Raw genomic sequence first — 26,588 nt, 5'->3', positions numbered from 1 at the left:
TCCAGTCTTCCTCTTCTTTCCCATAGTTCCTTCCTCCTCGTTCCCGTACTAACACCCCTCCCGCAGCCTCAGTGGTTTAGCCCGGCTTCCCCAGGGGAAACCCCGAGGGGCGGAGCAAGAGGGATCTACGAGTTGCCCCGGCTACCTCTCCCTAGACCACTTGGATCGCTCCGCATTTGGAGGTGGGCCGGTAATCACGGGGCAGGGCGCGAGTCCCGGGCTCGGATTGGCCAGGGCCGAAGTAAACATCCGGCAGGGTGGGGCGGGGCCGGAAGTGGAAAGGGAAGGCGGCGGCTGAGGCTGTTCGGGAGGTTTCGGAGTTGGTGCCTCCAGGTGCCATGGGCAGGGCTGAGGCGCGCTGAGGGGTCGTGGGGTGCTGAAGGGGAAGCAGGGCTGGGCCATGGCCGGCGCTAGGGCAGCCGCTGCCGCCTCAGCGGGGCCCTCGGCTTCTTCGGGCAACCCGCCGCCTCAGGAGCCAGGGCTCGGGGAGCTGCTGGAGGAATTCTCCCGGACTCAGTACCGGGCCAAGGACTGTAGCGGGACGGGCGGCTCAAAGGTGAGTTCCAAGGTGTGATAAGCACAAAGAGAAGTTCCTAGGTTTGAGAAGTTACAGACGGAAAGGCTGAGGTCAGGGATCAGAGGAAGGAGAGCGGGAAGTTCCCGGGGTCTGGACCTGGAGAGTAAGGGTCGGGTTTAAAAACCGGAAAAGAAGAAACTGGTCACACAATGAGCCAAGAAAGGACGTCCTTTGGTTTGAAACAAGGGGTTTGGAGGTCAGAGCTGAGGGATCATGTTCAGAGATTAGAGAGGGGAAGGTGAGGAGGGTTGTTCCCGTGTATCAGATGTGGGTACAAAAGCCCCCAGGTTTAAATGATCTAGAGGATTTCTCCTGGTCAGAGGTCAGAGTGGAACCGAGACAAGAACCGGGTGTGTTGCTTCCTTATACAGGCTTAGCGTGACTTTAGACTTAAGCTCATCCCTTTCCTTCCCCTAGCAGGAAAACAGCCCACACTGTCTCTATTCCTTTATCAGAAGCCAGTCTCAGTTCCTCTTTTTTCTCCCCTTGGGATTCCCTTTAGTCTCCTTATTGCCAGATCTGGAAGGCATCCAGTCTAGTAAGGCCATTCCCATCCTAGGTACTGTTTGACAGTCAAACAGGAATCTTGGGAATCCTCCTCTTATTCCCCACGTGCTGTTGGTAAGTTTAATATCAGGCTTTCTAGTGGGTTCTGTTCCATTCTGAGCCATGGAACTTAGGGAACCGCTGGAGCATACTGCACTTGGCATCATTCTATTCTCTGGAGTGACCTAGGGGAGACTTCAGTAATGATGGGACTTCCCCACTCTCCAAACAACAGAGTGTTTTTCAGAGCTTAGCCTGGGGACCACCTGTTTCAGCATTCTTTGTTTGTTTTTAACTTTATTTATTTTGAGAGAGAGCATGCAAATGAGGGTAGGGGCAGAGAGAGAGAATCCCAAGCAGGCTCTACACTGTCAGCACAGAGCTGCATGCGGGGCTCAAACCTACGAACCATGAGATCATGACCTGAACTGAAGTCGGACATTTAACTGACAACCGCCCAGGTGTCCCTGTTTGTTTTTTTAAATTGTTTTCGTTTGGATAAATAAACTTTGGTCTGTGAGTTATTTTTTACTTTATTTTCTTAAAGTTTATTTATTTTTGAGAGAGAAAGTTGAGTGCGAGCACGAGTGAGAGAGGAGCACAGAAGGAGGGAGAGAGAATCCCAAGCAGGCTCCATGCTGTCAGCACAGAGCTGGATGTGGGACTTTATCCACGACGCTGGGATCATTACCTGAGCCAAAATCAAGAGTCGGACACTTAACTGAGCCACCCAGGTGCCCGTTTCAGCATTGTTAAAAATAAAGGTTCCTTGCTCCCATCTATTTCTACTGAGTCAGAATTTCTGAGGATGGCAACTTGGAATTTACATTTTTAAATAGGTTTCATCATGATCCTCATGTATCTTAAAATTTGAGAATTCCTCATCTAAGCCACTGTGAGTTTTTTCCTCTTCCATCTTATACCCCTGAAGATTAGAGTGGTTATGAATTAGACCTGACTTTCACGACATCTGGCCTGAAAGCCTCTCCAAGATTCCTGATCTCTTGTTGACTTCTCAAGATATTACATGTCTTATGCCTTTTTTCTAGTGGACCTTTCCCCGAACTAAACAAGAACAGTTTTAAGAGAAGCTCTTCCTTCTATTTGACAAATAAAATAGAGTGTAGGGAGATAGCCTTGTGTGTAGCTTTTACTCATTACAACAACTAGAATGTCTAGGTACTTGTCTGTGGCTGTAGAATGGGGAATAATCTGGAGCCAAGGGAAGAAAATGGATTAGTGCTAAAGTAACCTAGAGCAAGAGTTCTTTATATTTTATGGATTGTGGACCCCCTTGAAAATCTCATGAAAACTGTAATCCTTTGCTTGGAATGCTTAACAGTTTCACTGCAACACTGAGGGGCTTAGAGACCCTCCCAAAGCATACTGCATATAGATTAATGAAATACACATCAGGGCCTGTGTCCCAGCAAAGTGTCTCTTCCAGGCATTGAATAATAATCACTGAGGCACATGTCATTCCCAGTGACCTGTCCAGGTCATGAACTGTCTAATTCTCATACTCAGAATCCCAGAATATTCTTTATGCTCAGGTGTCCTCCTCTGTGCAGGTTGAGCGCATTGAGAAGAGATGTCTGGAGCTGTTTGGCCGAGACTACTGTTACAGTGTGATCCAAAATGTGAATGGGGATATCTGTGGCCACTACCCCCAGCACATCGTGTTCCTGGAGTATGAAAGTTCTGAGAAGGAGAAAGACACGTGAGCATCATGTAACTAGAGTGTGCCTGTCTGGGGAGGCTCTGACAGCTCATCCACTGAGTCAGGAAGTTTGCAACTGGGTGGGGAGCTGGGCGGGGTAGACTCACTTTCCTCAGGTTTGAAGCCTTCTTGGTGTCTTTGGTTCATTCAGGGTTTGATAAGTTAGACTGACAAATTAGTATGGCATAGAGTGGTTGGAAGTCACAGTAGTGGACTATTTCTCCCCTACCTAGCACTCACTGACTTAAGACAGCTTATTTCACACCTCACCTTTCTGAACCCTAGTATCCTTTTTTTTAAGAGAGTATGGGTGGGAGGTATGCTGTGTCAAAGTTCTTAAGAGCACTTAACCATATGTAGAGCTTAAGAGCCTGAAGTCTGTAGTCAGACTGCTTGAGTTACACACTGGCTGTATAACTATCTTGAGCAAATTATTTAATCTTTTTGTCTCTTCATTTTCTCATCGGCAAGTCTCTGCCTCTGTTTAGAAAGTGGCTAGTGCAATCCCTGATGATAAGTGGGGCTATTACAAGCCTGACGTATTTATTGTAAGAATCAGAAATAAGAGCTACTGTTTACTGAGGGCCTACCAAGGCCTGAGTGCTTTCTGTGGGGTAACAACAGGTGAAACAAAAACAGATATATAAGGCACCTGCCACAGGATACAACCTGTAGGCTGTTTGACACTAATAAATAATCACAGCCTGGAGGCTCCAGGAAATGCTTTATGTTGATCTCTAAGTTTGTTCCCCTAGTTTCCGTGCTTGCTGCTGATTTTAAGAGAATCCAGGAACTATTGTTCACAGGATCTGTGAAAGCACGGCCCTGTAGGTGCGATATTATGATGAGTGCTATAGTAGAGTCATGCTGTGCAGTGTGGCAGGCCCTCGCTATTCAAAGTGTCCCTTCAGTGCACCCAGGAACTGGCCGGAGACTCTGAATCTTTGGCCCCAGAGCCACTGAATCAAAATCACAGCCTAACGAGATGCCCTAGTGATTTGGATGCACATTAAAGTTTGAGAAGTGCTTCTGCAGACAAACCAGGGAGAATGGTTAATTCTGCCTGGAATGTGTGTGTTTGGGAAGACCCCATGGTAGAGAGCCTCTTCAGCTGGAATTAGAAGGATGAGTCGCAGTCCTGACAAGTCCTAAAGGACCAATTTGTATATGGTCTTGATCCTCAGGCCAAGGAGTGTGGACTTGTGGGTGTTAGTGGTTTTTATTATGTTAGTATCCCCTAAAATCATAGATTTTTGGGGCCCCTGAATCAGGATTTCCAGAATCTACATTCTTAGCTCCCTAGATGAATCTTACATATGCTGTAGCCTGAGAGCCACTGCTATATGCCACAGGGAGTCAGAGAAGGCTTTCAAGCAGAATAACCAGGTCAGAGGAGTTTAAAGACTAAACCTTAGTTTCCTTATCTGTAAAACGTAATGTCTACTAAGTGTGCCGTCTCACGACGTTGTGGTGGGGTTCACTAAGAAAAATGAATGTGTTAGAAAAACAGATTGTATGTAGATGATAGAAACTGTATCATATCCCCAGTTGTGTAGCTTAAGAACCCCAGGGATCTCTGAGCCTAAAGATTTGGGCTTTGTGATGGCTCCGTTATACATGGTTTCTGTCTCTTCATAACTTCTTTCAGAATTAGGTAGACTCACCATCTATAAACCCTTACGCTAAAATTTCTGAACAAGATCTCTTTTTCCTTGCCCTCGCCCTCCTCTCCACCCCCTTCACTTTTGGCTGGTGGTTTTACCTTGGTGCCCTGATGGCATTCTGATATTAAGTTCAGTTGTAGTCAGGATGGTGCTTCTCCAAGCAGACTCTGAGTGAATCACCTGTGGCTTTAGTTATAATGCAAAATCTGATTCAGTAGGTCTGACTGGGGCCTGAGCTCCTGCATTTTCTCACCAGCTGCCAGGTGATACCAGACCACCCTGTAGTAGCAGTGCATTAAGGAACTCAGTCTTGGTGACCTCACAGAAGCTTTTCCTGGAAGGAAACCAGTTCAGTGCTGACTCAGTCTAGCCCTTAAAGAAGAAGAAACTAATAATGTGTGTTGAGTGCCTACTGTTTGGCAGGTGTTAGGGTTCCACACAGTAGCTCACTCAAGTCCTGCACCTACTCAGTGAAGTAGGTAGTATCACTTCCCATTCATTGTATGGAAGAGAAAGTTAAAACCCAGAGAAGTAACTTGCCTTTCCCTGAGATCACAGAAGTGGTAAGCAGGATGGGTTTAAAATCTGTGTCTTCCTCACTCTGCTGTGTCCATCTGTCTGCCTTTTCTTTCTGTCACCACCACACTTCTTCCACCAGCAGGGTCGCCCCTTCTAGGCCAGGGCCGTGGTGGTATATTCATAACCCTCAAGGAGTTACTGGAGTTTGTTTTACTTTTTACTCCTTCTAAGGCCTTGAAGTAATTCTGAGTGGGCAGTGCTGTTGAAGAGAAGGCAGTGCATGCACATTCAGATGAGAGGAAGCAGAATTTTTTGTTTTTTTAGATACCTGGCTTTGGTGTTAATATGACACTAATTACACCCCATTACACAGGATAGAACTGGATTCAGGAAGCAGTTTAGTTCTGTTAATCCCCCTCCCCAGTTTAGCCCATCATCTGGGAATAGAAGCCTGGACAGGGATCTCTGAACAGCCAAGACGTGTGTTTGTCAACAAGAACTCCTTGAGCTGCTGCCATGTGGCAGTCCCCAGGGATGCAGTGGAAGCCCTGCCAGATAGATGAAGTCCCTCCTCTTAGGTCTTGTGGGTAACAAAGACCAATAAATAAGCAATGACAGTGTAACAAGAGACGGAATTAGGGGATGTACAGATGAGGCCTTGGGGGGTGGTGGTTAAGTTCTGTACCTAATTCCCATGTGGGAGGGGCTGGAGGCTCCCCCACACCACCAATTCTTGGATACCAGTTGGGTGTCCTATAATTCAGCTCAATTCTGCCACTGTCTACCCAGAGATAGCATCAGATTGCACAGGTTGATAGCTCAGTCCCACAAGACCAACATAAATATACAAGCCAACATTTATTCACTCAGTTCTGAGTATCATGTGCCAGACACAGCTCACTGCTTAGCACTGTAAGAAAAAGATCCTAAGGCCAAGAGATAATAAAAATAAAAACAGGAACCACTGAGAACAGAAACTGAATCAGTTCTTTGAGTAGGAGAACCAGCAAAATAAACCACCTAGCCTAACCAGAAAAAAAGTATGCCTGCTTCTACATTAAACGACTGCCCAGAGCCCCTACGAGGGAAATACTGGCATGTTCTCCATCTTGGTTTTGTGGAGTTTGTGGAACGGATGGTCTCAACCTGGGAGAATCCAATGCAGTTTCAAGGCATTTAGAACTCAGAGGGAGCTGCTGTTGTGACTGAGATTCTGTTGCAATAGATGGTGCTGACCAGATCTGTGAAAATGGCCTGAGGCCACCAGAACGTGAGAGGAAGACTGTTGTGGACAGTATTATATGTGCTCTCTGTTTCGTATTTTCCTGGCACCTAAGTTCAATTAGATTATTTTGTACTGAGGTGCCTTTTTATTTCATAGAGAAACTGAGTGAGGGGAAGTGGCAGAACTTGGTTTTCAGTGAGCCATGAATTTTCTGGGGCCTGGTGGGGGGCCAGTGCCACCCTACACACAGCTTGAAGAACACGCCAGCCTCTTCAAGTTTCCTTTCTTCCTTTCTTCAAAAAGGGAAAAAAAAATTACAAAAGTAACATCTTAAATCAGACCTTACAGAAGAATACGCCATGGGAAGTGTAAATTCTGTTCCTTTACCCCCTTGTTGTCTTCCAAGATCATCAAACTGTTGGTCCAGGTTTTTATCTGAAAACCCCTTTTTAACTTCAATTTCAGACCCCCACTTGATAGTAGTTATTTTTTTAGTAACTATGTCTTGTGAATAGATCTATGAAGACTACTAAAAAATCAGCAGTATTTCTAAAAGACTTTATTAATCCCTACAACATCCATATAGGCCTAAAAAGATACCACAGATGTGTAGGAGGCATTGAACTTACGCATTCGGAAACGGTTATTTGTATGTGTGTGCCGTGTGCAATAACATGGGTGCCTAGAAGGATGACATAGAAGGAATTAAATGCCCTCTAGGACTTGACCTGGAAGTGCAGCCCTTGTAAGGAGGGAACAGGAGTGTCTTCTCTCCCTTCTGCTCACTTGATCTACTTAGCTTCCCACTCTTTAACTTTCCTGCCTCTCATTTCTTGTGCAACCAGAAGCTCTGACTGGCTGATGTGGAGTGTTTTGCTCAAGATGGGTAGGTGAGTCTTTAAGAGGAGACCCTTTTTTTTTTTTTTTTTTTTTTTTTTACGGGTCTACCGATTTGACATGGGTGTGCCTTGCCAGAGCTTATCTCTCAACCTGACTCCTGTTTTGGAAGTTCCCTTACCACACCCACTGGATTAACTACTTTATTTCTCCATGCCACACATAGCTTCTTTTTACTTCCATTGCTCCAACATTACCTGCCCTGTTTGCTGTTTGGACTGTTAGAGACAATTGGGATGTTGAGGAAGTTTCAGAAGCTTATCACCATGTGAGATGTGAGCCTTCAGCTTACCCTGCCCCCTGAAAGTTCACAAAAATGGCGCTATGATTTCCATACACTCCCCAGGGCACCTGTTGTCCTATAATGGGAGGAAAAAAGTGTACTTTAGACATGGTCAACACCCAGTTTGCTGTGTGTGTTTCTGTTTTGTATCCCATGTCTTCAAAGTAGCTCACTGTTTTTTTCATCTTAAAGCTTCTAAAATCAGGATGACTTAAATTTTAATACCTATAATACAGCATTTTTTTTCTTTTCCTGAAAAAAATGTATCTGTGATCTAGAATTTAGGGATTAAAGCATTTACTAAATTCCAAATGAGTATTGACACACACATATGCAGACCTCTCATGGGGTCTTTGTGAAAACACACACACACACACACACACACACACACACACACACACACACACACAAAATGCCCACTTAGAAACCAGTCTGACCTGTCTCTTGCCTGTGCATTAGGTTTCAGAGCACCGTGCAAGTGAGCAAGTTGCAAGACCTCGTCAACCGTAGCAAGACAGCCAGGTGCAGAGGACGGTTTGTGTGCCCGGTGATCCTGTTCAAGGGCAAGGTAAGAACGTACCATAGCCTCACACTCTCTGAGACCTTCTTCAGGGTAACTGGCTTAATGCAAAGTGTAGGGTTGTCTTGTTCTTGGCATTTGCCAGCCCAGTGTTAGGTAATTATTGGGTGCCTGGTGCTGTGCAAAGCAGCCCAGAGAAAACAGACCAATTCTTACACCACCTTTCACGGTAGTCTATGTAGGGAAGGGATAGTCACACCAGAGTACCCCACCCTGTGTTTTGGAGACTGCCTAGGTTCAGATCCTGGCTCTCTTCTTTCTATACAAGGCCTCAGTTTCCTCGTCTGTAGAAGTAGGAATGACAATCATACCTACATCAAAGGTTTATGGGGTAGATTAGATCAAGTAAGTTAATACATTGTTATGTGTTCGTTCTTTCAATCATATAATTTACTAAGTGTTTATTGAATGTGTATTATGTTTCAAGCCATAAGATACATCAGTGTGTAGACAGTCTTTACCCTTATGGAGCTTATACTCTAGTGATGGTTGTTAATTTGGGTCCCCAGTGTGGTCTCATTTTACCTGTCTTTTCATAATCCTTTAATGTAATGGATGGTCTCGTTTTGCAGATGAAACAAAGGGATTAAACAACTTCGCCAAGTTTACCAAGAGAGCTGGGGGGTTGAACTTACCTGGAGTTCCCTCAGGCTTCCACACTGAAATTTAGGGCCCTGCGGTGTGGTGTAAGAGAAACACAGGGCTAGCAGTGTGGTTTGAGCCACTGATAGCCTCATTTAGAGAGCAGGACATAGCTTGAGAGCACCGGAGGAAAAACAATGCTAGCCGGCAGACGGGTGGGAGGGTTTTCTGAGCAAGTGATGCAACATGGGAAAAGGCATGGAGACAGGAACTAGAGGGGCCAGGATGCCTCCCTCACTGAAGTGGAAGGTTCATGCCAGGCCAGAGCATGGGAGGGACTGATTGCAGGAGGCCAAATGCTGACCATGGTGCTTGCATTTGCCAGGAGAGCAGTGTGATTTTTGAACAGGGAAATACATGATGAAAGTAGCTTTTTCAGGAGGATTAGCCTAGGAGGAGCGGACTGAAGTAGGGAGAGCCTGGAGGAGGGGAGGGGAGCAAACGCAGTCTCTTTATTCAGTGGGCAGATACTTGAGGGCACATGTTGCAGTCCCAGTGTCTTGCAGAGTCCAGCTGTGGTTATCCAGTGGGTGGTTGAGTGCCAGGGCAGCGAGGAGGAGAGATGTGAGCCTTGTTTGGACCCCTTTGTGCCTTTCTTTTGTAAAATGGGAGAAGGGCAAATGTGAAAGGGGGGTTAGGAAAGGGGACTTGAATGAAGGCTTCCTTGGGAAGGTATATTTTAGGGAAAGCTTGTATGGAAGCTCCTGAAGTTGATCACCTTACAGCTTTTTGTGCCCCTTCCCCCTTTGGGAAGTTGGCATCTTCTGCAAGTTACTGAACTCCAGTTTAAAATTTTTTTTTTTTTTCAACGTTTATTTATTTTTGGGACAGAGAGAGACAGAGCATGAACGGGGGAGGGGCAGAGAGAGAGGGAGACACAGAATCGGAAACAGGCTCCAGGCTCTGAGCCATCAGCCCAGAGCCCGACGCGGGGCTCGAACTCACGGACCGCGAGATCGTGACCTGGCTGAAGTCGGACGCTTAACCGACTGCGCCACCCAGGCGCCCCTGAACTCCAGTTTAAAGACCACTGCTCTGTGGAGCATAGTGCTTGTCACTAGAAATTATATAGGTAATACTCAAACCAGTGTTTCCCAAAGTGTATTCCAGAGAACAGTAATTTATTTATTTATTTATTTATTTATTAAAAAAAAATTTTTTTTTGACGTTTATTCATTTTTGAGAGAGAGAGACAGAGCATGAGTGGGGAAGGGGCAGAGAGAGAGGGAGAAACAGAATCCGAAGCAGGCTCCAGTCTCTGAGCTGTCTGCACAGAGCCCGATGCGGGGCTCGAACTCACAAACTGCGAGATCATGACCTGAGCCGAAGTCGGACACTCAACCAACTGAGCCACCCAGGTGCCCCCCAGAGAACAGTATTTTAAGGATATGCTTGTGAAAAGCATTCTCTGTCACACAGTGATAGTAGATTTGGCCTAGCCTCCAGGCTCCAAATTCAAAAAGTATGTTGGTACATGTACATTAATATAACAAAGGCTCTGAGACATCTTGTAGCTGAGAGACCTGTGTAGCTTTGTCAAGTCTGGTGTTTCTCATTTGTCTGCAGACCATGAGTAAGGAACTTTCCTGAATGTGTTTTGGAAATGCCACGTGAACAGCTGAACAAGTGGGGTTGCTGAATGGCAGATTGTTTGCACTTACAGACTAGACGAGTCTATGAGAAAAGAGCCCTAAACCACCTGATTTCAGAGGAAGGGCAGTGAGTAGAAGGATTATTCCAAGGAGTCCTTGGCATTCATAAATGTTTATGAGGGCTTTGCCATTAATCCCGGTTTCTTCTCCTATTACACCTTCTTGTCCAGGCGGCGTGATACCGTTTCATACCCTTTGGCTTCCCCTGACACAATCGGTGTTCACTCACTTTATGCCTCCCTACAGTGTGCTTCGTTCTGCTTGTGTGTTTGAATGTCTGTAATTTCCTTTCTGCCTTAATCCCTTTGAGGACAGGGGCTGTGTCTGACTCTTGTCCTTCCAGCACCTAGCAAAGTACCAACTTGGCTTGTAAGTGCACGCTTAGCTACTACTCTTGGATAAAGCAAGAGTGGGCCCTGTGCTAGTGTCTAGGGTGACAGAGATGAATAAGGCGGTCTTTGTCCTTGTGGAGCTCAGTGAGTGGCAGGCAAGTGGACAGGCAGTTGAGAGCAAGGTTAGGAAAGGTAGGAGAATGGGATTTCATCCTCGGATTTGTGGCACACAGCAGGCTCTTGGTAACTAGTGCAGTGATGGCAGTGTTTGTTACCAGAACTTCTCTGCTGGGTTCGGGAAGGCAGGTATATTAAGAAGTGCTTGCTTCTTCAAAACTCAGTTCAGTGTGGCTAGTGCCACTAAAGAGCTAAACATTTGATTTTATTTCAGTCAATTTATAGCTGAAACAATAATAAATTTTTTTGGTTAAACAACACTATTTGGGGGCAGGACTGCTTTTCTCTTTAAATGCTAAAAGTAAAGGGGCATCTGACTAGCTCAGTCTGTAGACCATGTAACTCTTGTCTCAGGGTCATGAGCATAGAGATTACTTAAAAAATTTCTTTTAATTAGTGAAAAAATTGCTAAAAGTAAAGCATTCTAGTTTAGATGTGCTGAAAGTGTAAACTACAGATCAGGTTTTGAAGATTTAGTACAAAAAAAGTAAAATGTTAATGGTTTTTAAAGTGATTATATGTTGTTGTAATATTTGAATATAAATGGGTTAAATAAGATTCATTATCAAAATTTTTTAAAGACAGTTCAAGCATTTAAGGGTAAGATGTTCTCCCATGCCATTTTCTCCCCCAGCACTTGTATCTGGCTTTTAGACAGTGAAAATTAGGACACGTCATCTTTCTCTTTGTTTCCTCCCGTAAGAGACGGGGAACAAAGGTCTGCCACTTTTTTCCCTGTGCCAGAGTTGGTTACGAGATGAACAAATCCTACAGAGCGATGTTCCTTGTGCAGAATTAGAGGCCATTCATAATTAGACCAATGGAGGGCATTCACAGTGCATCCTGATTTCTCAGTCAAGCTTAAAGTACAGAAATGGTGGGGTCATGGATTGGAGCCATGAGGCTGAGCAGCAGGAGTCAGGGGTTAGAATCTGCAATGCAGTACAGCTTCTGCCAGGTTCCACCTCAGGACCTTTCTTCAGAGGGGGTTGGTGCCTCACTTGGGGAGTTAGCCAGCTCACCCTCTCTCTTCAATCTGATGAGTCCTCTGGGCCCAGATCTGACTGCCTGACTTACCGAAAAGGCAAGGACAGATCTAACAGTATGGGAGAACTGGGACAGAAAGAGGTATCTGAACCTTGAAAAGAGTTCAAGAAACAGTCTCAAAACTCCGGAGCCAAAGACAGTGTGTGCGTGCTCTGAAAAGATTTAACAGAAAATATGCAAAGAGTGAGATTTGGTGCAAGCAACTTAGGTGATGGGGGGAGGGCAGGCATGAGAACACATGCTGTTCAAATGCCAACAAGCTTTCCCAAGTGGCTGCTGAAGGCAGGTCCTGGTGCTCAGTGGCCGACACTGTCTCCTGGGCCGGCTGGTGGCCATCGTGGCCAGGCAGATGCTGTTGGGGTTGAAGGTCATTGTTGTGCCCTGTGAAGACATCAGCATTTCTGGCAATTTCTCCAGAAACAAGTTGAAGTACCTGGCCTTTCTCCACAAGCCAAGGAACACCAACCCACCCTGTGGCCCCTACCAATTCAGAGCAGCAAAATGGATCTTTGGGTGGACAGCGTGAGGCATGCTGCTCCACAAGACCAGCCAAGGCCAGGCCGCCCTGGACTGCCTCAAGGTGTTGGATGGGATCCCGCCACCCTATGACAAGAAAAAGCAGGTGGTGGTTCTTGCTGCCCTCAAGGTTGTGTGTCTGAAGCCTACATGAAAGTTTGCTTACCTGGGGCTTCTGGCTCACGAGGTTGGCTGGAAGTACTGGGCAGTAACTACCACCCCGGAAGAGAAGAGGAAGGAGAAGGCCAACATCCATTGCTGGATGAAAAAGCAGCTCCTGAAGCTACAGAAACAGGCTGGAAAGAACCTGGAGAAGAAAATCGACAGATCTACAGAGGTCCTCAAGACCCACAGACTTCTGATCTGAGCGTAATAAAAATGACTGTTGATGCCTCAAAAAACAAAAACAAATGTCAAGTTGAATGTGCCCTCCCTACTTACCGTGAGAGTTTTGTGGGTTCTAAAGCTGGGGATTGGCTCTTCCCTGCTCCAGTTCTCCACTTCCCTGCTTCTGCTTACTGGAATGGTCCCTGCAGAGCAGGGACTCTTAGTAGGATCTAGAGATGGGTCCGTGGACGGACTTGGGAGAGTCTAGGAACCTCTAAAATGTGAACTGTGGTATGTACATTTTTTTCTGGAGACAGTTGCTCATTTTCATCAGATTTTCAAAATGCTTGTGGACCCAGAAAGAATGAAGCAGCCCCCATGGGAGTGCATCCTGCTCAGGCCCAGGTCCTTAGTTGCAGGCTTCCAGGACAGCCTTCCCACAAATCTCTTGTCCCCAGCCCTAAAAAACCACCCCACCTTCCTCAGGTGGCATCCAGGTTGCTTATCTGTTACCTGCCCTCTCTCTCAGCCTGCCACTACCTCTAGAGAGCCAGAAGGTGACCTGGTCGCTCCCACCCACAGCCCTTTCCTTATAGCTACATAACTGTTTCTTTCCCATTATCTAACAGAGCAGAAGCCTTCAGGCAGTATTTTCACAGTCTTCCAAGGACGTGCTTTACATTGCCAGTCTGTGTAACCCATTCAGGAATGAACCTCACCCCTCTGTCAAATAGCCGCCCCTCGGGGCGCCTGGGTGGCGCAGTCGGTTAAGCGTCCGACTTCAGGCCAGGTCACGATCTCACGGTCCGTGAGTTCGAGCCCCGCGTCGGGCTCTGGGCTGATGGCTCAGAGCCTGGAGCCTGTTTCCGATTCTGTGTCTCCCTCTCTCTCTGCCCCTCCCCTGTTCATGCTCTGTCTCTCTCTGTCCCAAAAATAAATAAACGTTGAAAAAAAAAAAAAATTCAAATAGCCGCCCCTCTCTCTGGTGTGATCTCCTATCCCCTCACTGCCACTCCCAGCCTTTAGTGAAACTTGGGGGTGCTTGCATATGCAGTTACAGCTACTACATTTCCTTGATAAGGAGGAAAGAGATGTAATTTCTTTAAAAAAAAAATATCCCCCCCACATTTCTCCCTTAATTGACCCACCTGCTTCAAAGGTTGCTCACCCTTGCACTGAACAGTTCTATATGCTGCTCAGCATGCAGGGTTTGGAGGTAGGTGGGTCTAGATGAAATCCCAGCTTGCCCCTCATGGTATGACCTTACACATCACTTCACCTCTCTGTGCCTTTCTTCTGTGAAGCAGCAACAGTGCATGCCACCTGCCACATCTACCTCATGGGCTCATTGTGAAAATTTAGTGAGACGATAGTGTAGGGCGCCTGGGTGGCTCAGTTACGCGTCCGACTTCGGCTCAGGTCATGATCTCGCAGTTCGTGAGTTCGAGCCCTGCCTCGGGCTCTGTGCTGACAGCTCAGAGCCTGGAGCCTGCTTCAGATTCTGTCTCCCTGTCTGTCTCTCTGCCCCTCCCTCACTCATGCTCTGTCTCTTTCTGTCTCAAAAATAAACATTTTTAAAAAATTAAAAAAAAAAAAAGATAGTGTAAACGTTTCATTGCCAAGCCCAGCACACATCCATATGCAGCAACATCAAAACTTACACATGTGACTGCCACTAAATCTAGCCATTTACCCTTAGTTATGCTTTGGTGCCACCTGTTTGGAAGAGATACCCCTCTTGACAGAGGATGTAGATTAAAAATTCCAGGCATACTTTAGACTGACTACCGTAGCCTTGAAGCTCATAAGACTTTGGGGAGTGCTCCTGGACTCAGAAAACGGGCCTAGAAAAATCTGAGGAGTCCCAGGAGTTCCTCCGACCGTGCACACTTGAGAAAAATATCTTGACCCGTTGGCCAGAGGGTGCAGACTTGCAGACCTAATGTACAACAGAATGATTATAGTTATTAATATTGTGTTACATGCTTGAACATTGCAAAGAGAGGTGATCTTGTGTTTTCACCACAAAAAAAGATTGTATGTTAATTGTATGACGTGATAGAGATGTTAATGCTATGGTGGTAATGGTTTAATAATACATGTGTGTCAAATCAGCATGTTGTACACTTTGACGCAAATATTGTATGTCAGTTCTATCTCGATAAAGCTGAGAAAAACAAGAACAAAAAAACCCAGAAAAGCATCTGAAAATGTTGTTTCTTTCCCAGCACATATGCAGGTCAGCTACCCTGGCTGGATGGGGGGAGCTATATGGACGCACTGGCTACAACTATATTTTCTCAGGTAAATGTTGAGCCACATCCTCTAAGAACAAGAACCAAGTTATAGAGAATAGCCACCCATGCCACAGTGGCATAGGTAGAGAGTTCGAGTAAGCTCTGGAAAGACCAGGGGCCTGGTCTTCACTCAGGGAGATGCTGGGGTAAAGTAGACTGCCAGGCATATGGGGCATCTGGGCTGACAGACATGTAGAGCTGGAGCAGGGTGGGAGGAGCCTGGTCCAGAAGCCCCTGGGAGGAGCCCCGTGCAACAGCCTTGGTGCTGACAGGTTTCTCTGGCAGGAGGTGCAGATGATGCCTGGGCAGATGCAGAGGACATCACAGAGGAGGACTGCGCTCTTCGGTCAGTGCCAGGTTGTTATGGGTCTGGGCTTACATTGGGGATGGGGTCAGTGACCATTAGTGGCCATTTTCATACCGATGGTGTATAATCACCACTGGTACAGGTGAGTGCATTGGTTCACTCCTGCCACTGCTAAATCCATGCCCCTGAAATAGAGTTGTTAAGGTCCATCCCATAGCTTCCACCAGAGCTGATTTTATCGAATGCCTGAGGAGTCTCTCTCCATCCTACATAATATCCCAGCCCCAGGGTCCACAGGTCTGAGACAGGGTTCAGACATCTGTGTGTGTCTTCAAGCCCCATGGTTTCCAGGGGGTGGCCAGGGTGCTGACAGCCAACCTGCCAGATAACACACAGCACACCTGGTGCCAAGGCACAGGGCAAGGGCTGTGGTCCCCATGTGGGAGACTCAGAGACTAGACGTCCCACAGTTCATCAAGTTGTTATTGATGCCATAATAGAGCGTGATACAAAGAACTCTTTTAGACCCCCTTAAAGAGAGGAAATGGGTTGGTTCACATTCTTCCTGCCTCCTTTCCAAATGATTTTAGAAAATGACACCCAAGGATGTTTTGGAAAAGCTCCTTTGCATGGTCTGTACCCGTGGAAAGTCTTTAACTGGTGTCAAACATCTCTGGAATGCACACAAGCACCCTAGTAAGATCAGCTGCCCCAAATCATGGCTTGGTGCATGAAAACTCATCTCACTATGCCCAGTTCTGCCTGTTAGTTCCAAGAGCAGCAACCCTGGCTTGTGCTCAAGAATGTTTGGCTCTTCCCCTGGGATCAGACGACCTCGGCCTCAGCCAGGCCGCCTTCCATAGCATACGCTGTTCTTGGTGAGGAGACTGCTGTGTACAGCAAAGCAGTGGGCATTAAAAAATTAATGGGGACTGTTTACTTGTTACACTTTTGCCTTTATCTGTATGACTGATCAAAAGACAGCCTGGGGGATTAGGAAAAATTTTATCTCTCTGCTTCTTAGACCTGCTAAGTAGAGGGAATTCACCTGCTACTATTCCACGATCAGTTGATAAAATAACTCTCAAAAGTCCATCTCCCAACACGCATTTCACCCTGTTACATTATGAGAAAATCCTGTGGCTAAAAATGATCATAAATGGGAAAGAGGGTGGGTGGAGGGAGATAAACTCTAATGGAAGCTCAAAGACTCTATCAGCCACCAGCTTGCTGCTTTTTAGAACTCAGAGATTATCTTGAGTCTTCTGGCTTAATGTCAAGTAGTGCCCAAAAGCCCTTTCCCGGTTTTTGGCTGCCAATTGCTCCCCTTTGAAATGAGTCCCAGAGAGCAGAGTAATCTCTTAGAAAGTCACCTTCCCTGAAACCAGTTGTCCTGTCTTGGCCCTCCCTCTGTCTTCTAGAGAAGGGAAATAGAAGTTCTTACCAATGACATCTATACCTCCTTGAACACGCTCCCTACCCCCCACCCCCCAAACTTCTCTGAACAAATGTGTAGTACATCTTCTCCCCCTGGCTCTTTGTTTCAGAAGTTCCGACACACATCTTTTTGATAAGGTCAGAGGCTATGACATCAAGCTGCTTCGGTACCTGTCAGTCAAATACATCTGTGACCTGATGGTGGAGAACAAGAAGGTGAAGTTTGGTATGAAGTAAGTACAGGGCACCTGCTGCGAAATGGGCAGAAGTGATGTGTTCACAGCTTTTCAGGTCAGTGATGGTATATAGCAGTGACCAAAGGCTCACCACACGCTGGGCCGCATGCTGAGGGCTCTCTGTACATCTTCTAGCTGTATCTTCAAACGTTCTTGCAAGGCAGACTCTACTACCCCTCTCTTCCAGGTGAGAAACTGAAGCACAGAGAGGTTAAGTAACTTGCTCAAGGTCATGCAGATAATAACTGAGGCACCATGAGTCTCTAACCTGTGCTGTGCTGCCTCCTTCTCTTAAATACTCTTGAAGGTTTTTGCCTTGGTTCCAAGCTCTCGCCATCTCTGGTGGATTAGACTCTCTTTCTAAATGGAACAACAACAAAAATCAGCATGTGCCCAATTTTTATTTCACATATAGACTAAATCTTGATATCTGATAGAAGAGAACATTTGAAAATAATGAGGTGATGAGACTGTAGTTTTTCCCAACACTTTTTTTCATAATATTGACTCTTACTTATGTTGAGTTTGTCCTACAAAGTAGGGCATACTGAGGCCTTACAACTTAGCATTCTGTAGGTGCCTGAACATTCCCTTTGCCCTTCTTCCCTTCATCTGTCATAATGCCCTAAGTCTTTCCCTGTCAGATGCCATTTGTCCGTCCTGTTTAGGAGTGTCATCAGTGAATATTGGAGAATACCAAAGAGGCCAGAGTCTCCCAAAAGGCCCCTTTGCACAGTGTCTCAGTTGCTTGCTCTTGGCTGACTCCCCATGCTGGGTCAGGGCAGCTGTGCTGTCCTCATTTGTGGGGCTTAGTGGGAAGCTTGTTCTGCTTATGGTTGCTGTCGAACTAGAGAGTAAAACCTCTCTTGCTTGAGAAGTTGGAGTAGGGGGCAGAGAAGTTATATTTCTCGATTGTTCAAAGTAAGCACTGCTGAAGGAAATCATTCCTGATTCTGAAGAGTAGTTGTGGGTTTGCTTGTTTGTTTTTTATGTTTATTTATTTATTTATTTTTGAGAAAGAGACTGCAAGCGGGGTAAGGGCAGAGACAGAGGGAGACAGAATCCCAAGCAGGCTCCATGCTGTCAGCACAGAGCCCCCTATGCGGGGCTTGAACTCATTTACCATGAGATTGTGACCTGAGACGAAATCAAGATGTACAACTGACTGAGCCACCCAGGCACCCCTGAAGAGTAGTTTAGCAAGAGGTTCATTTGATGTTGTAATTGCTCTTTGGGGAATGGTGCATATGTGTTGTGATGCCATAACACATTGTGTCCTGTCTTGTAGTGTAACCTCCTCCGAGAAGGTGGACAAAGCCCAGCGCTATGCCGACTTCACTCTCCTCTCCATCCCGTATCCAGGTAGGGAGCTCTTTTCTAGTCAAGTGACAGGTTTCCTAGGACCAGGAGCTGTCAGAGGCCATTTGCAGGCCTTCTTCACTTAGGTACATAGGCACCCGGGATCTTTCCCGGAACATCTTACATTGATCAGCATAGGACACTGTGAGTCTCACTCTTAAGCTCTCACACTTAGGGTAGGACACTGTCCTGGAAGGCACTTTCCACTCCAGGGATTGAGTCCTGGCTCAGGTACTACTACTACAACCTTGAGCGAGTTACTTCACCTCTCCAAGCCTCAGGTTTTCTCAGATGTCATTTGGAACTTGGAAAGGCTTAACTCAAGGTTTTGTTGTGAAACTTAGATGAGATCGTGTGTGTCAAAGTGCCCTGTGCAGGTAAACTGCTATTTCAGCATAGAATAACATTACTAGTGCTCTGTGTCAGCAGCTAATCACACTGCACTGGCCCATGTGGATGTGAACCTTTGAATGTCTGTCTTAGGGTGATCAAGTTATTTATGGAAATTGCCCCAGGTGAGGTCCTTCTGGTGATAAAGAACATAATTGCTCTGTCTCCAGTTTTACACGGTTGGTGGCCTCACCATGTTATAAGGCACTTTGGTGTACACAGAGCTAGCTGCATTTGTCTCTGGTGCACAGATCTGCATACAACCTGTGGCCAGGGCAGTATTGTGTGCACTGGACGCTAAAGCTGTACTGGTCCAGCTGGTAACATTTAAGCTTTCTGACAGTACCTGCTTGTCCAGCAAGGGAGGCCAGAGAGCCCTAATGTCCGCACAAGACAGCAGCAAGTGTACTCTTTCTCCTTGAAATGTCTCGCCTACTTCTCAGTATCAGCATCTGCCTTCAGTCCTGCACTGGACCTTGTCTCCTCTTATTGGAGCCACACAGCCAATAGCAAAGTGGGCCCATGATGGCAGGTTACTGTTCAGCCAGGTCTTCTCATTAGAACGACAAGTTAATCTAGTACTTGGCGGGAGAGGGTATCCTCACTGGTGTGAGCTGGTGGTATCCAAGCCACAACCTGTGATAGCTTGGCACTCTCACAGTGGCCTCCCCTGGAGTGTCACTTCACTCTTCTCTGCCAGCTTAGTGGTTAGTGCCATGCAGAGTGGGGCGTGAGTGCCAGCCATAGTACTGTGTGTCCTTGAACAAGTCCCTTAACCCTACTTATCACTGGCTTCATCCTCTCCATAAAATGAAGAGAATGGTGCTTATTTCATAGTGAAGTGCTGGACCCATTCCCGGCAGGTCCTCAGTAAACAGCAGGCTAAATCATGGGTACGTGGAGGAGAGGCTCAGGGAAGTTCCTCTTCTTGAAAGCCACTTTGGGTAGATGCAAACCGTCATGATGCTGCTGTGGGCTTGACAGTATCAGAGCCACATTGTGACAGAAGTGTCCTACCCAGAGTGTCTGCGCTGGGGCCGTTAGCTCTAAAGCTCATTTTCAGACCTAGCTTTTGACTCCCAAGAGATGTCTTGGGGTCCACAGACCGAAGTATTCTGTTCAACAGGAAAGCTGTGTGAGGAACCAAGCATCACTTTCTTTTTTTATATTTCATTTCTCAGTAGAGCTGGGTTTAGAAAAAATAGTTTTGGTAAAAGTTTGCATACCACTGCTTCAGAACTGGAGCACAGTATCCTTTCTGCTATAGTGAGGCAACCCGTTACCAGACTCCCGAAACGCTAATACCCTTCGATGCAGTTATTCAACAGACCACAAATGCAGCTAACATGGGCCTGGGGATGTTCATCCCGCTGTCTGTTTATACCAGCAGAATGCAAGAAACATTCTCCTTAGAGTGACGATGCCATAGTCATAGAAATATTGCATACTCATAGAAAGATGCTTAAGACGCCCAGCAGGACACAAAATTGTATAGTACGTCAGCAGTAAAAGGGGAAATGTGGTTACACGAAAGGGTGAGGAAGAAATATGCCAAAATGGTAAGACGATACAACCTGTAGATTTTTTCCCCCTGTTCTTGCCAAAGTATTTACATACTACATCTGGCAATTGGGTGTGTGTGTTGGTGGGAGGGAAGGAGAGAGGGACCAACAGAAACCAAAAAGCCAGAGGTGGGGAGGATGCTACCACACACCCAGGTGAGGAGCAGGAGAAGCACTTTTTACCTGCTATACTTGTGTTCTTGAATTTCTTTACAAGCCTGAATTACTTCGTCTCAAGGAAAAGAAATAGCCAGTCACAAACTGCAGTTTGTAGCTGTTCAAGGCATCTCAGCTGAGTCCTCTAATGACTGTGAGGCCACACAGGAAGTCCGATGCTGTCATTTCTAGCTCTGTCCAAGTAACTTGGGCTTGGACTGGCCCTTGAACAGGAGAAGTGTTCTGGGAACACTTCCTTCAGGACACCAAAATAGACTGAAAACTCCACAGCACAAGTCTGATTGGTTTTCGCCTTGAGTGAGTGGCTCTTCTCACCCCCGCTTTTGGTCCCATCCTTCTTGACTTTCAGGGGGTTTGGAAGTCTGTTCAGGTAATGAATGTCAGGCATTGCCTTGGGGACTGAATCTATTTTAATTCCATCCATTTCTCCCATGAAATTGCCTCTGCATCACAGGCTGGCCAGAGCTCAGCCTAGAGCCTGCAGTATTGATTTGAGCAGGTCGAGTTTGGGAAAACAATCCTTCAAAGAAGCTCAGATAATTGGTGTCTTTTCTAAACCTGGGCTCATAATTCCAGGGCCTCTGTCTGATATTTATATTTCTCCTTTCTGCCAGTGAAGCATCCTGGAATAGGCTGGAGTGTTAGAGCTGAGGATTGTTTCCTGACTTCTCAGTCAGCAGCGAGGCCTGAGGGATTAGAGTGCAGAGAGCATGGGCCGTGTCTCCAGACTTTCCTCTCTGAAGGAACACTTTCTGTCCTCCCTGGGGTGGCCTCCCACAGGAACTTGGCCCAAGAGTAGCTGGGGAAGTTCCATGTGAGTTTTTTTGGCCTGTGGCCACCTCCACACAATTCAGACAACTGTTGGATTGCCTTTGGGGACCTCAGCAGACTTGCACCTGTGGCCGGAGGCGTGTGCGCTCCAGAGTTTGTATTGGTTCTGGTTGAGGAAGTGAGAATTACTTCAAGAAGCTACCTCAGAGTGCCTTCTCCCACTCTTGTGGCTTGGAGCCACAGCAGCCCCAGAATGCTTACTGTGCCGTGGCATACGAGCAAGCCTCATTCTCTGTGAGCCAGGCAGTTGAGTATAAGCTGCAGGGCTGGCACTGTGGGCTCTTCTCACAGTGGCATAGTCATAATAACAGTGCGCTGTCATCTGAAAGCCATTCGCACCAGTGCTTCCTAGGTGTTTTATATATATTGTTTCATTTCATCTCGAACCATTATACAAATGAAAAAATCAAGGCTGTTTGCAGTCACAGAGCTGAGTGAAAGGCTAAGATTTGAAACTGAGAATGTTGCTGAAGCCCTTTCTCTCCACTGTTCCTCTCTATATTCCTGAGGGCCTACCCTGGCATGGTTTCTTTCAATTTCTCTAGAGAACGATTCAGAAAAGTACCTCTTGGCCAGGTTTGTTGGAAATGGAAATGTCTCGTGAGTACCTGTCACGTTTCAGGCATTATCCGTGGTCTTTTCCAGTATGTCCCTGGAGGCCTGTGATGTCGGTGTTAGAGAGAGTGACCCTCAGTAACTAGATAAGTGGCTGCAGAAAGTGCTGCCGGCGCTCAGATTGTAAGCCATGCTTTGTTTGCCGGCTGTTGGCGCTTCAGGGACATGTAGGACAAAGGGACCTAGAAGTAGGGAGAAGTGACCAATAACCACGGAGCCCAGATGGAGAGAGATACAAAGAGGTGTGCAGGCAGGCAGTACCTCATCAGGAAGGCTTGTAGTCAGAAACCAAAGGAGTACTGGAGACTCATTCCCTAGCTGTCACCTGCCCGTGCTAGTCCCCACACGTATCAGCTGTGGCCTCAGATGGGGCTCACCAGCACGGAGAAGTGTGTGAGCTGGTGGTCACCTTGGTCCTTCAGCACTCAGGGTCCTCTCAGGAAACTGGATTAGCAAGGGTAATATCTTAACTCTGCCCTTCTTTTCCAGGCTGTGAATTTTTCAAGGAATATAAGGATCGAGATTACATGGCTGAAGGGCTCATTTTTAACTGGAAGCAGGTATGAGCAGTAACATTTATCAACTTAACATTTTTTAAAATGTTTATTTATTTTGAGAGAGAGCGCAGGGGAGGGGCAGAAGAAAAGAATCAAAAGCACAGAGCCCAATGTGGGGCGCCATCTCATGAACTTTGAGTTCATGACCTGAGCTGAAACCCAAGAGTCAGTTACTCAACCGACTGAGCCACTCAGGCGCCCCGATCTTAACATCTCTTTGCAAAGGGAGACCTGGAGAACAGCTTGCAGTCTTCTTGGAGAAAACAACTACCCTTTTCCTTTTTCTTCTCTTCCATGGATGAGTATCATTATTTTCCCTCCCTCTTTTCTTTGTATGTATATGTTTATATATATACATATTTTCATACATACTTTCATATATTTTTTTATATATACTTTCTTGTTCCCCTGTAATTTGTTTCTTCAAAGGATTTTTCAGGGACAAAATAGGAAATCTCTTTCCTGTCTGTTCCACCATCTGTGTAAAAAGTGGGACCAGCATTCTCTTCCTTTCCCAGTCAGCGGGAGCAGGCCACAGGAGGCTGCTGGATGCTGAATACAGATTCATCATGTCTGTCTCAGCAGCAGACACTAGAATGGCCCACTGAAAAGCTCCACTTGGAAGCACTAATCTGGTCCCTTTGATTTTAAAACTGTCACTTGCTGGGTAGCATAGGCATCTGGCCTGGAGAAGGCAAGCACTGTGGAAGGCCAGACTCTGGTAGACACAGCTTCAGGGCCATGACCTTCCCTGTCACCATGGCTTCTTCTGGTGGCCGGCCTGCATCTCACAGGTGTCTTTCTGTCCCCAGGACTACGTCGATGCCCCACTGAGCATCCCTGATTTCCTGACTTGCTCTCTGAACATTGACTGGAGCCAGTATCAGGTGAGGGGTCCAACTCGAGCAGGGTGGGATAGGGGAGGGGTACAGGGGAGCCCTGGTACTGGCCCCAGAAGTCCTTCACGCAGATAACAGAAGGTCTGACTCGTGCCCTCTGACTTCTCACAGCCTGGGAAAGAAGGAACTGATTATCCATTTAACTCTCTCCTGATTTGCTCTTGGCCCAGAAAATCAAAGCTTTCTGATCATGACTCACTCAAAGATGTACATCCACCAGCAGGTTCTGTTTCCAGAGGACCTCATGGAGTCTGCTTTTCCAGCTCCGGTCTTTAGCGACTGTTTTTCATTTTTCCTTTTAAATGCATGTTCTGCCAGAGGAAGTGCAGAGCTGTCTGACCTCATTTGATTATAGAAACTTTAAAATTATTTCCATTGTGCTGTCTCCCCTCTCACCATGGATGGAGCCCCAGTCTCCATGGATCCCTCTCTCTACGATGTTCAGCCCACTGTAGAAGCCCCAAAGGCCATCAGCAGTGTCCTTGCCACTTGCTTCAGCCGAGACCGCTATCCTTGCTCTTGCCACTGCCTTCCCTGCGTCTGTTCCTTCTACCTGGCTGCCACTTCGTCACCTCCTCTTATCTGGATGACACAGTGCCTTTAGGATTCTGCTCCAGTGTCTACTCCAGGAAGACTTCCCTGATGTACCTCCTCTCCCCTCTCCCCAGAGGGTTGGATGCCTGTATCTGCATCCCCTTTTACCCTCAGTATGTCTGTCATGGAATTTTCCACTGAGCTGTAGTCACCGATTTAGAGACCTGCTTCTCCATCTCCAATAGACTGAGCTTCAGGAGGATGGGAAGCCATAGCTTGTGCATCCCCAGCACAGAAACTGGCATGGAGCCTAGAGCTGGAAAGGCCAAGCCAGTGAATACCCAGAAAACATTCTGTTTCCCTCCCTTTTTTCTGTGCTCCCAGGTCTGGCCAGTTCCCATCCAGCCTTCAGATCTCCCTCTGTCTGAGAGGCCCAGCTCACCTGGTAGGCAGCTGTGTACTCCCATATCACCGTGGGCTCTGTTGTCCTAGACAGACTGAGTGGCCAAAGGAACCCGCACGTCTCCTTCTAAATTTGTTGTATGCAGAGGTGCCGGATAGGCCCTACCCCGGGCCACCCTTACTCTCTTTTCTGGCACTGTTGTTTCTCCTTGGGCACAAACTGGGTCTGTTGAACTACTTACTTAAACAAATAAGGTGCGAATGTACGGGTTTGATGTGTTGATACTGCCAGGGGTGTATGTCTGTTCAGGAAGGAGTCCTGTGCATCTGAGGAGGGGCTCTGCTTAGTAGGTGGAGGCATTGGATCCAGGCTGCAGCTCAACCGGCCCTTCTCTCACCGCTTCGTGGCTTTGAGCAAGTGGCCTCACTGTCCTCTACAAGTGGAGCTGACAGCGCCTGTTTCAGAGTTGTGGCGAGGTTCAAGTATGATCACAGTGTGAAAGTGGCCTCTTAACTGAAATGCCAGACCAACTTTAATGATGATAATTAAGAAGTAGGCTGCTAGCTTGTTAACTCGAGAGAGTGAACACTAATAAAATCCTGGGCACAAAAAGTAGGCGGGCAGGGCATTTTCCTGCGATGCCTGCCTCTCTAGTATTGCTCAGACCCTGAGTCTCACTGGCCCTCCTACCATCCTCTTCCTCAGTCCACATGTAGGCTCTGCCCTGTCTGCCCCTTCAGCACGAGTGTCAGGACTCCCTGTTACTCCTCCTTACCTCCCCAGGTGATCTTGTCTGCCATCCACTCTGTTACCCCCTGCTAGGTCACCACGCCCGGAACTCTGGGCCAGGCCTTTCTTGGGGATCCACACCTACATCACCTCTTACAAGTGTCCTTTCAGGCAACACCCTAAACTCAGGATTCCTGAAATGGAATTGGCTACAACCCGCAGCATCCCCCGGCCGTCCACCACTTACCCAGATACTCAAAGTTGAAACTTGGGGGTTTTTCCTCCCACCTCCATTGCCAGGGTCATCGGTTCTATAAATCTCTGCCCCTGGTGAAACTCTCCAGACCTTGCCTCCATCTGTTGTACCACTAAGCCTAGTCCAGGCCCCGTCATCTCCTGGCATCTCGCATCTGAGTGGGGCCACCCTGAGGCGGGACTAGAAATCGTGAACGTAAAGCACTTGAGTAGGGCCTGGCAGATAGCAGTACTCAAATGATGGTCAAAGGTCATTATTGTCACCCCTTCCTTAGAATGTGCCACTGACTTTCCCATTTTCCTCAGAGTACAGTCCAGTGACCCTTATGTGGGCTGCTCAGCTCCACACAGTTCAGCCTCGTTCTGGTGACTAGCCGTCCTCTCCCTCTTCTCCTCCAGTCACACTGGCCTCCTTTTAGCCCCTTAGAGAAGAGTGTTCTCCTGGTTTGCGCATGCTGTTCCCTCTGACAGAAACACTTGTCTCCTTTCCCTTCCCTCTTATATGGATGTCACCACCTTCAGGAAACTTCCCTCCTGATCCCCATGGATCATGCTACGCTCAACTTGCTGGCTGGTTACATGATCCTGCAGGATCCTACAGGTGCCTTTTAGTCAGCACACTGGCGGCAGTTCTCCTTGTCTTCCCTCTCCTGCAGCCCTGTTAGGGCCCAGGCCATCATGGACCCTGCTGTTTGCCAGGGAGGGGCCCTCAGTTCGTGTTCACAAGTGTGGGAACACTTCTGGCAGTACATGTTTTGGTGTTGCTGCCCTCCACATAACCAGATTGAATTCCTTAGAGGTGTGCTCATTGTTTCTGGGCTGCAAGGCCCCTTCCAGTGCCTGCTTCTCCTCAGGCTGGAGCCTGACCATGAATAGAGGGGTAACATTCTACTCCTCATCCCAAAGCACTAAGCCTTGAGGATGCAAAGGATTCCAAAATGGCCTCCGCCCTCACTAGGCTCAGTCTAGGAAAAGAGGCAAAACATAACCGTCACCTGGGCAGCAGAGGTATTGATCTATGGCTGCTGAAGACTCAATAGAACATAACAGGGGTGGGCTTTTGAAGGATGAATATGAGTTTGCCAGCCATGGGGAAGAGTACTCCAAGCATAGACACATAAGCAGTGGCATGGTGCTCCGCTCTATCCCCAGAGACTTTTTCATGGAGCGCTTAGGAAGAAAGTCCCCGTAGTATATAGCACGTGACTGCAAAGGTGACTCTGCCAGTCTGGCAGGGCTGGGTTCTGCCCCAGCTCAGATTAGCTATAGGACTTTGGGCCTCTACCAACCCAGAGC

At 47.1% G+C, this 26,588-nt stretch overlaps 1 protein-coding gene and 1 pseudogene across 8 annotated transcripts in view; both read left to right on the top strand.

Annotated features, from left to right (window-relative positions):
* The first annotated feature begins 259 nt into the window (after positions 1–259).
* The window catches only part of MTMR14 (myotubularin related protein 14), a 45,582-nt gene continuing 19,253 nt past the window's right edge, over positions 260–26,588 (top strand). For 2 of the 8 annotated variants that reach the window (XM_086697490.1, XM_086697489.1), the window contains exons 1-9: positions 260–556; positions 2,695–2,843; positions 7,891–7,999; positions 14,933–15,008; positions 15,287–15,347; positions 16,856–16,978; positions 18,270–18,343; positions 22,405–22,475; positions 23,285–23,359. In XM_086697490.1, coding sequence (XP_086553616.1) covers positions 401–556; positions 2,695–2,843; positions 7,891–7,999; positions 14,933–15,008; positions 15,287–15,347; positions 16,856–16,978; positions 18,270–18,343; positions 22,405–22,475; positions 23,285–23,359 — 894 coding nt within the window. In that variant the 5' untranslated portion in view covers positions 260–400. The remainder of the gene's footprint in view (positions 557–2,694; positions 2,844–7,890; positions 8,000–14,932; positions 15,009–15,286; positions 15,348–16,855; positions 16,979–18,269; positions 18,344–22,404; positions 22,476–23,284; positions 23,360–26,588) is intronic. The other 6 variants (XM_086697488.1, XM_025922024.2, XM_025922036.2 and 3 more) reach the window with 4 other exon arrangements.
* LOC147583482 (large ribosomal subunit protein uL13-like) lies at positions 12,391–13,652 on the top strand (annotated as a pseudogene).

Source organism: Puma concolor, chromosome A2 (genome assembly GCF_028749965.1).
Source record: "Puma concolor isolate L17-30 chromosome A2, mPumCon1.1.hap2, whole genome shotgun sequence".
NCBI lineage: Eukaryota > Metazoa > Chordata > Mammalia > Carnivora > Felidae > Puma > Puma concolor.
This window is presented reverse-complemented; position numbering and strand designations above follow the sequence as displayed.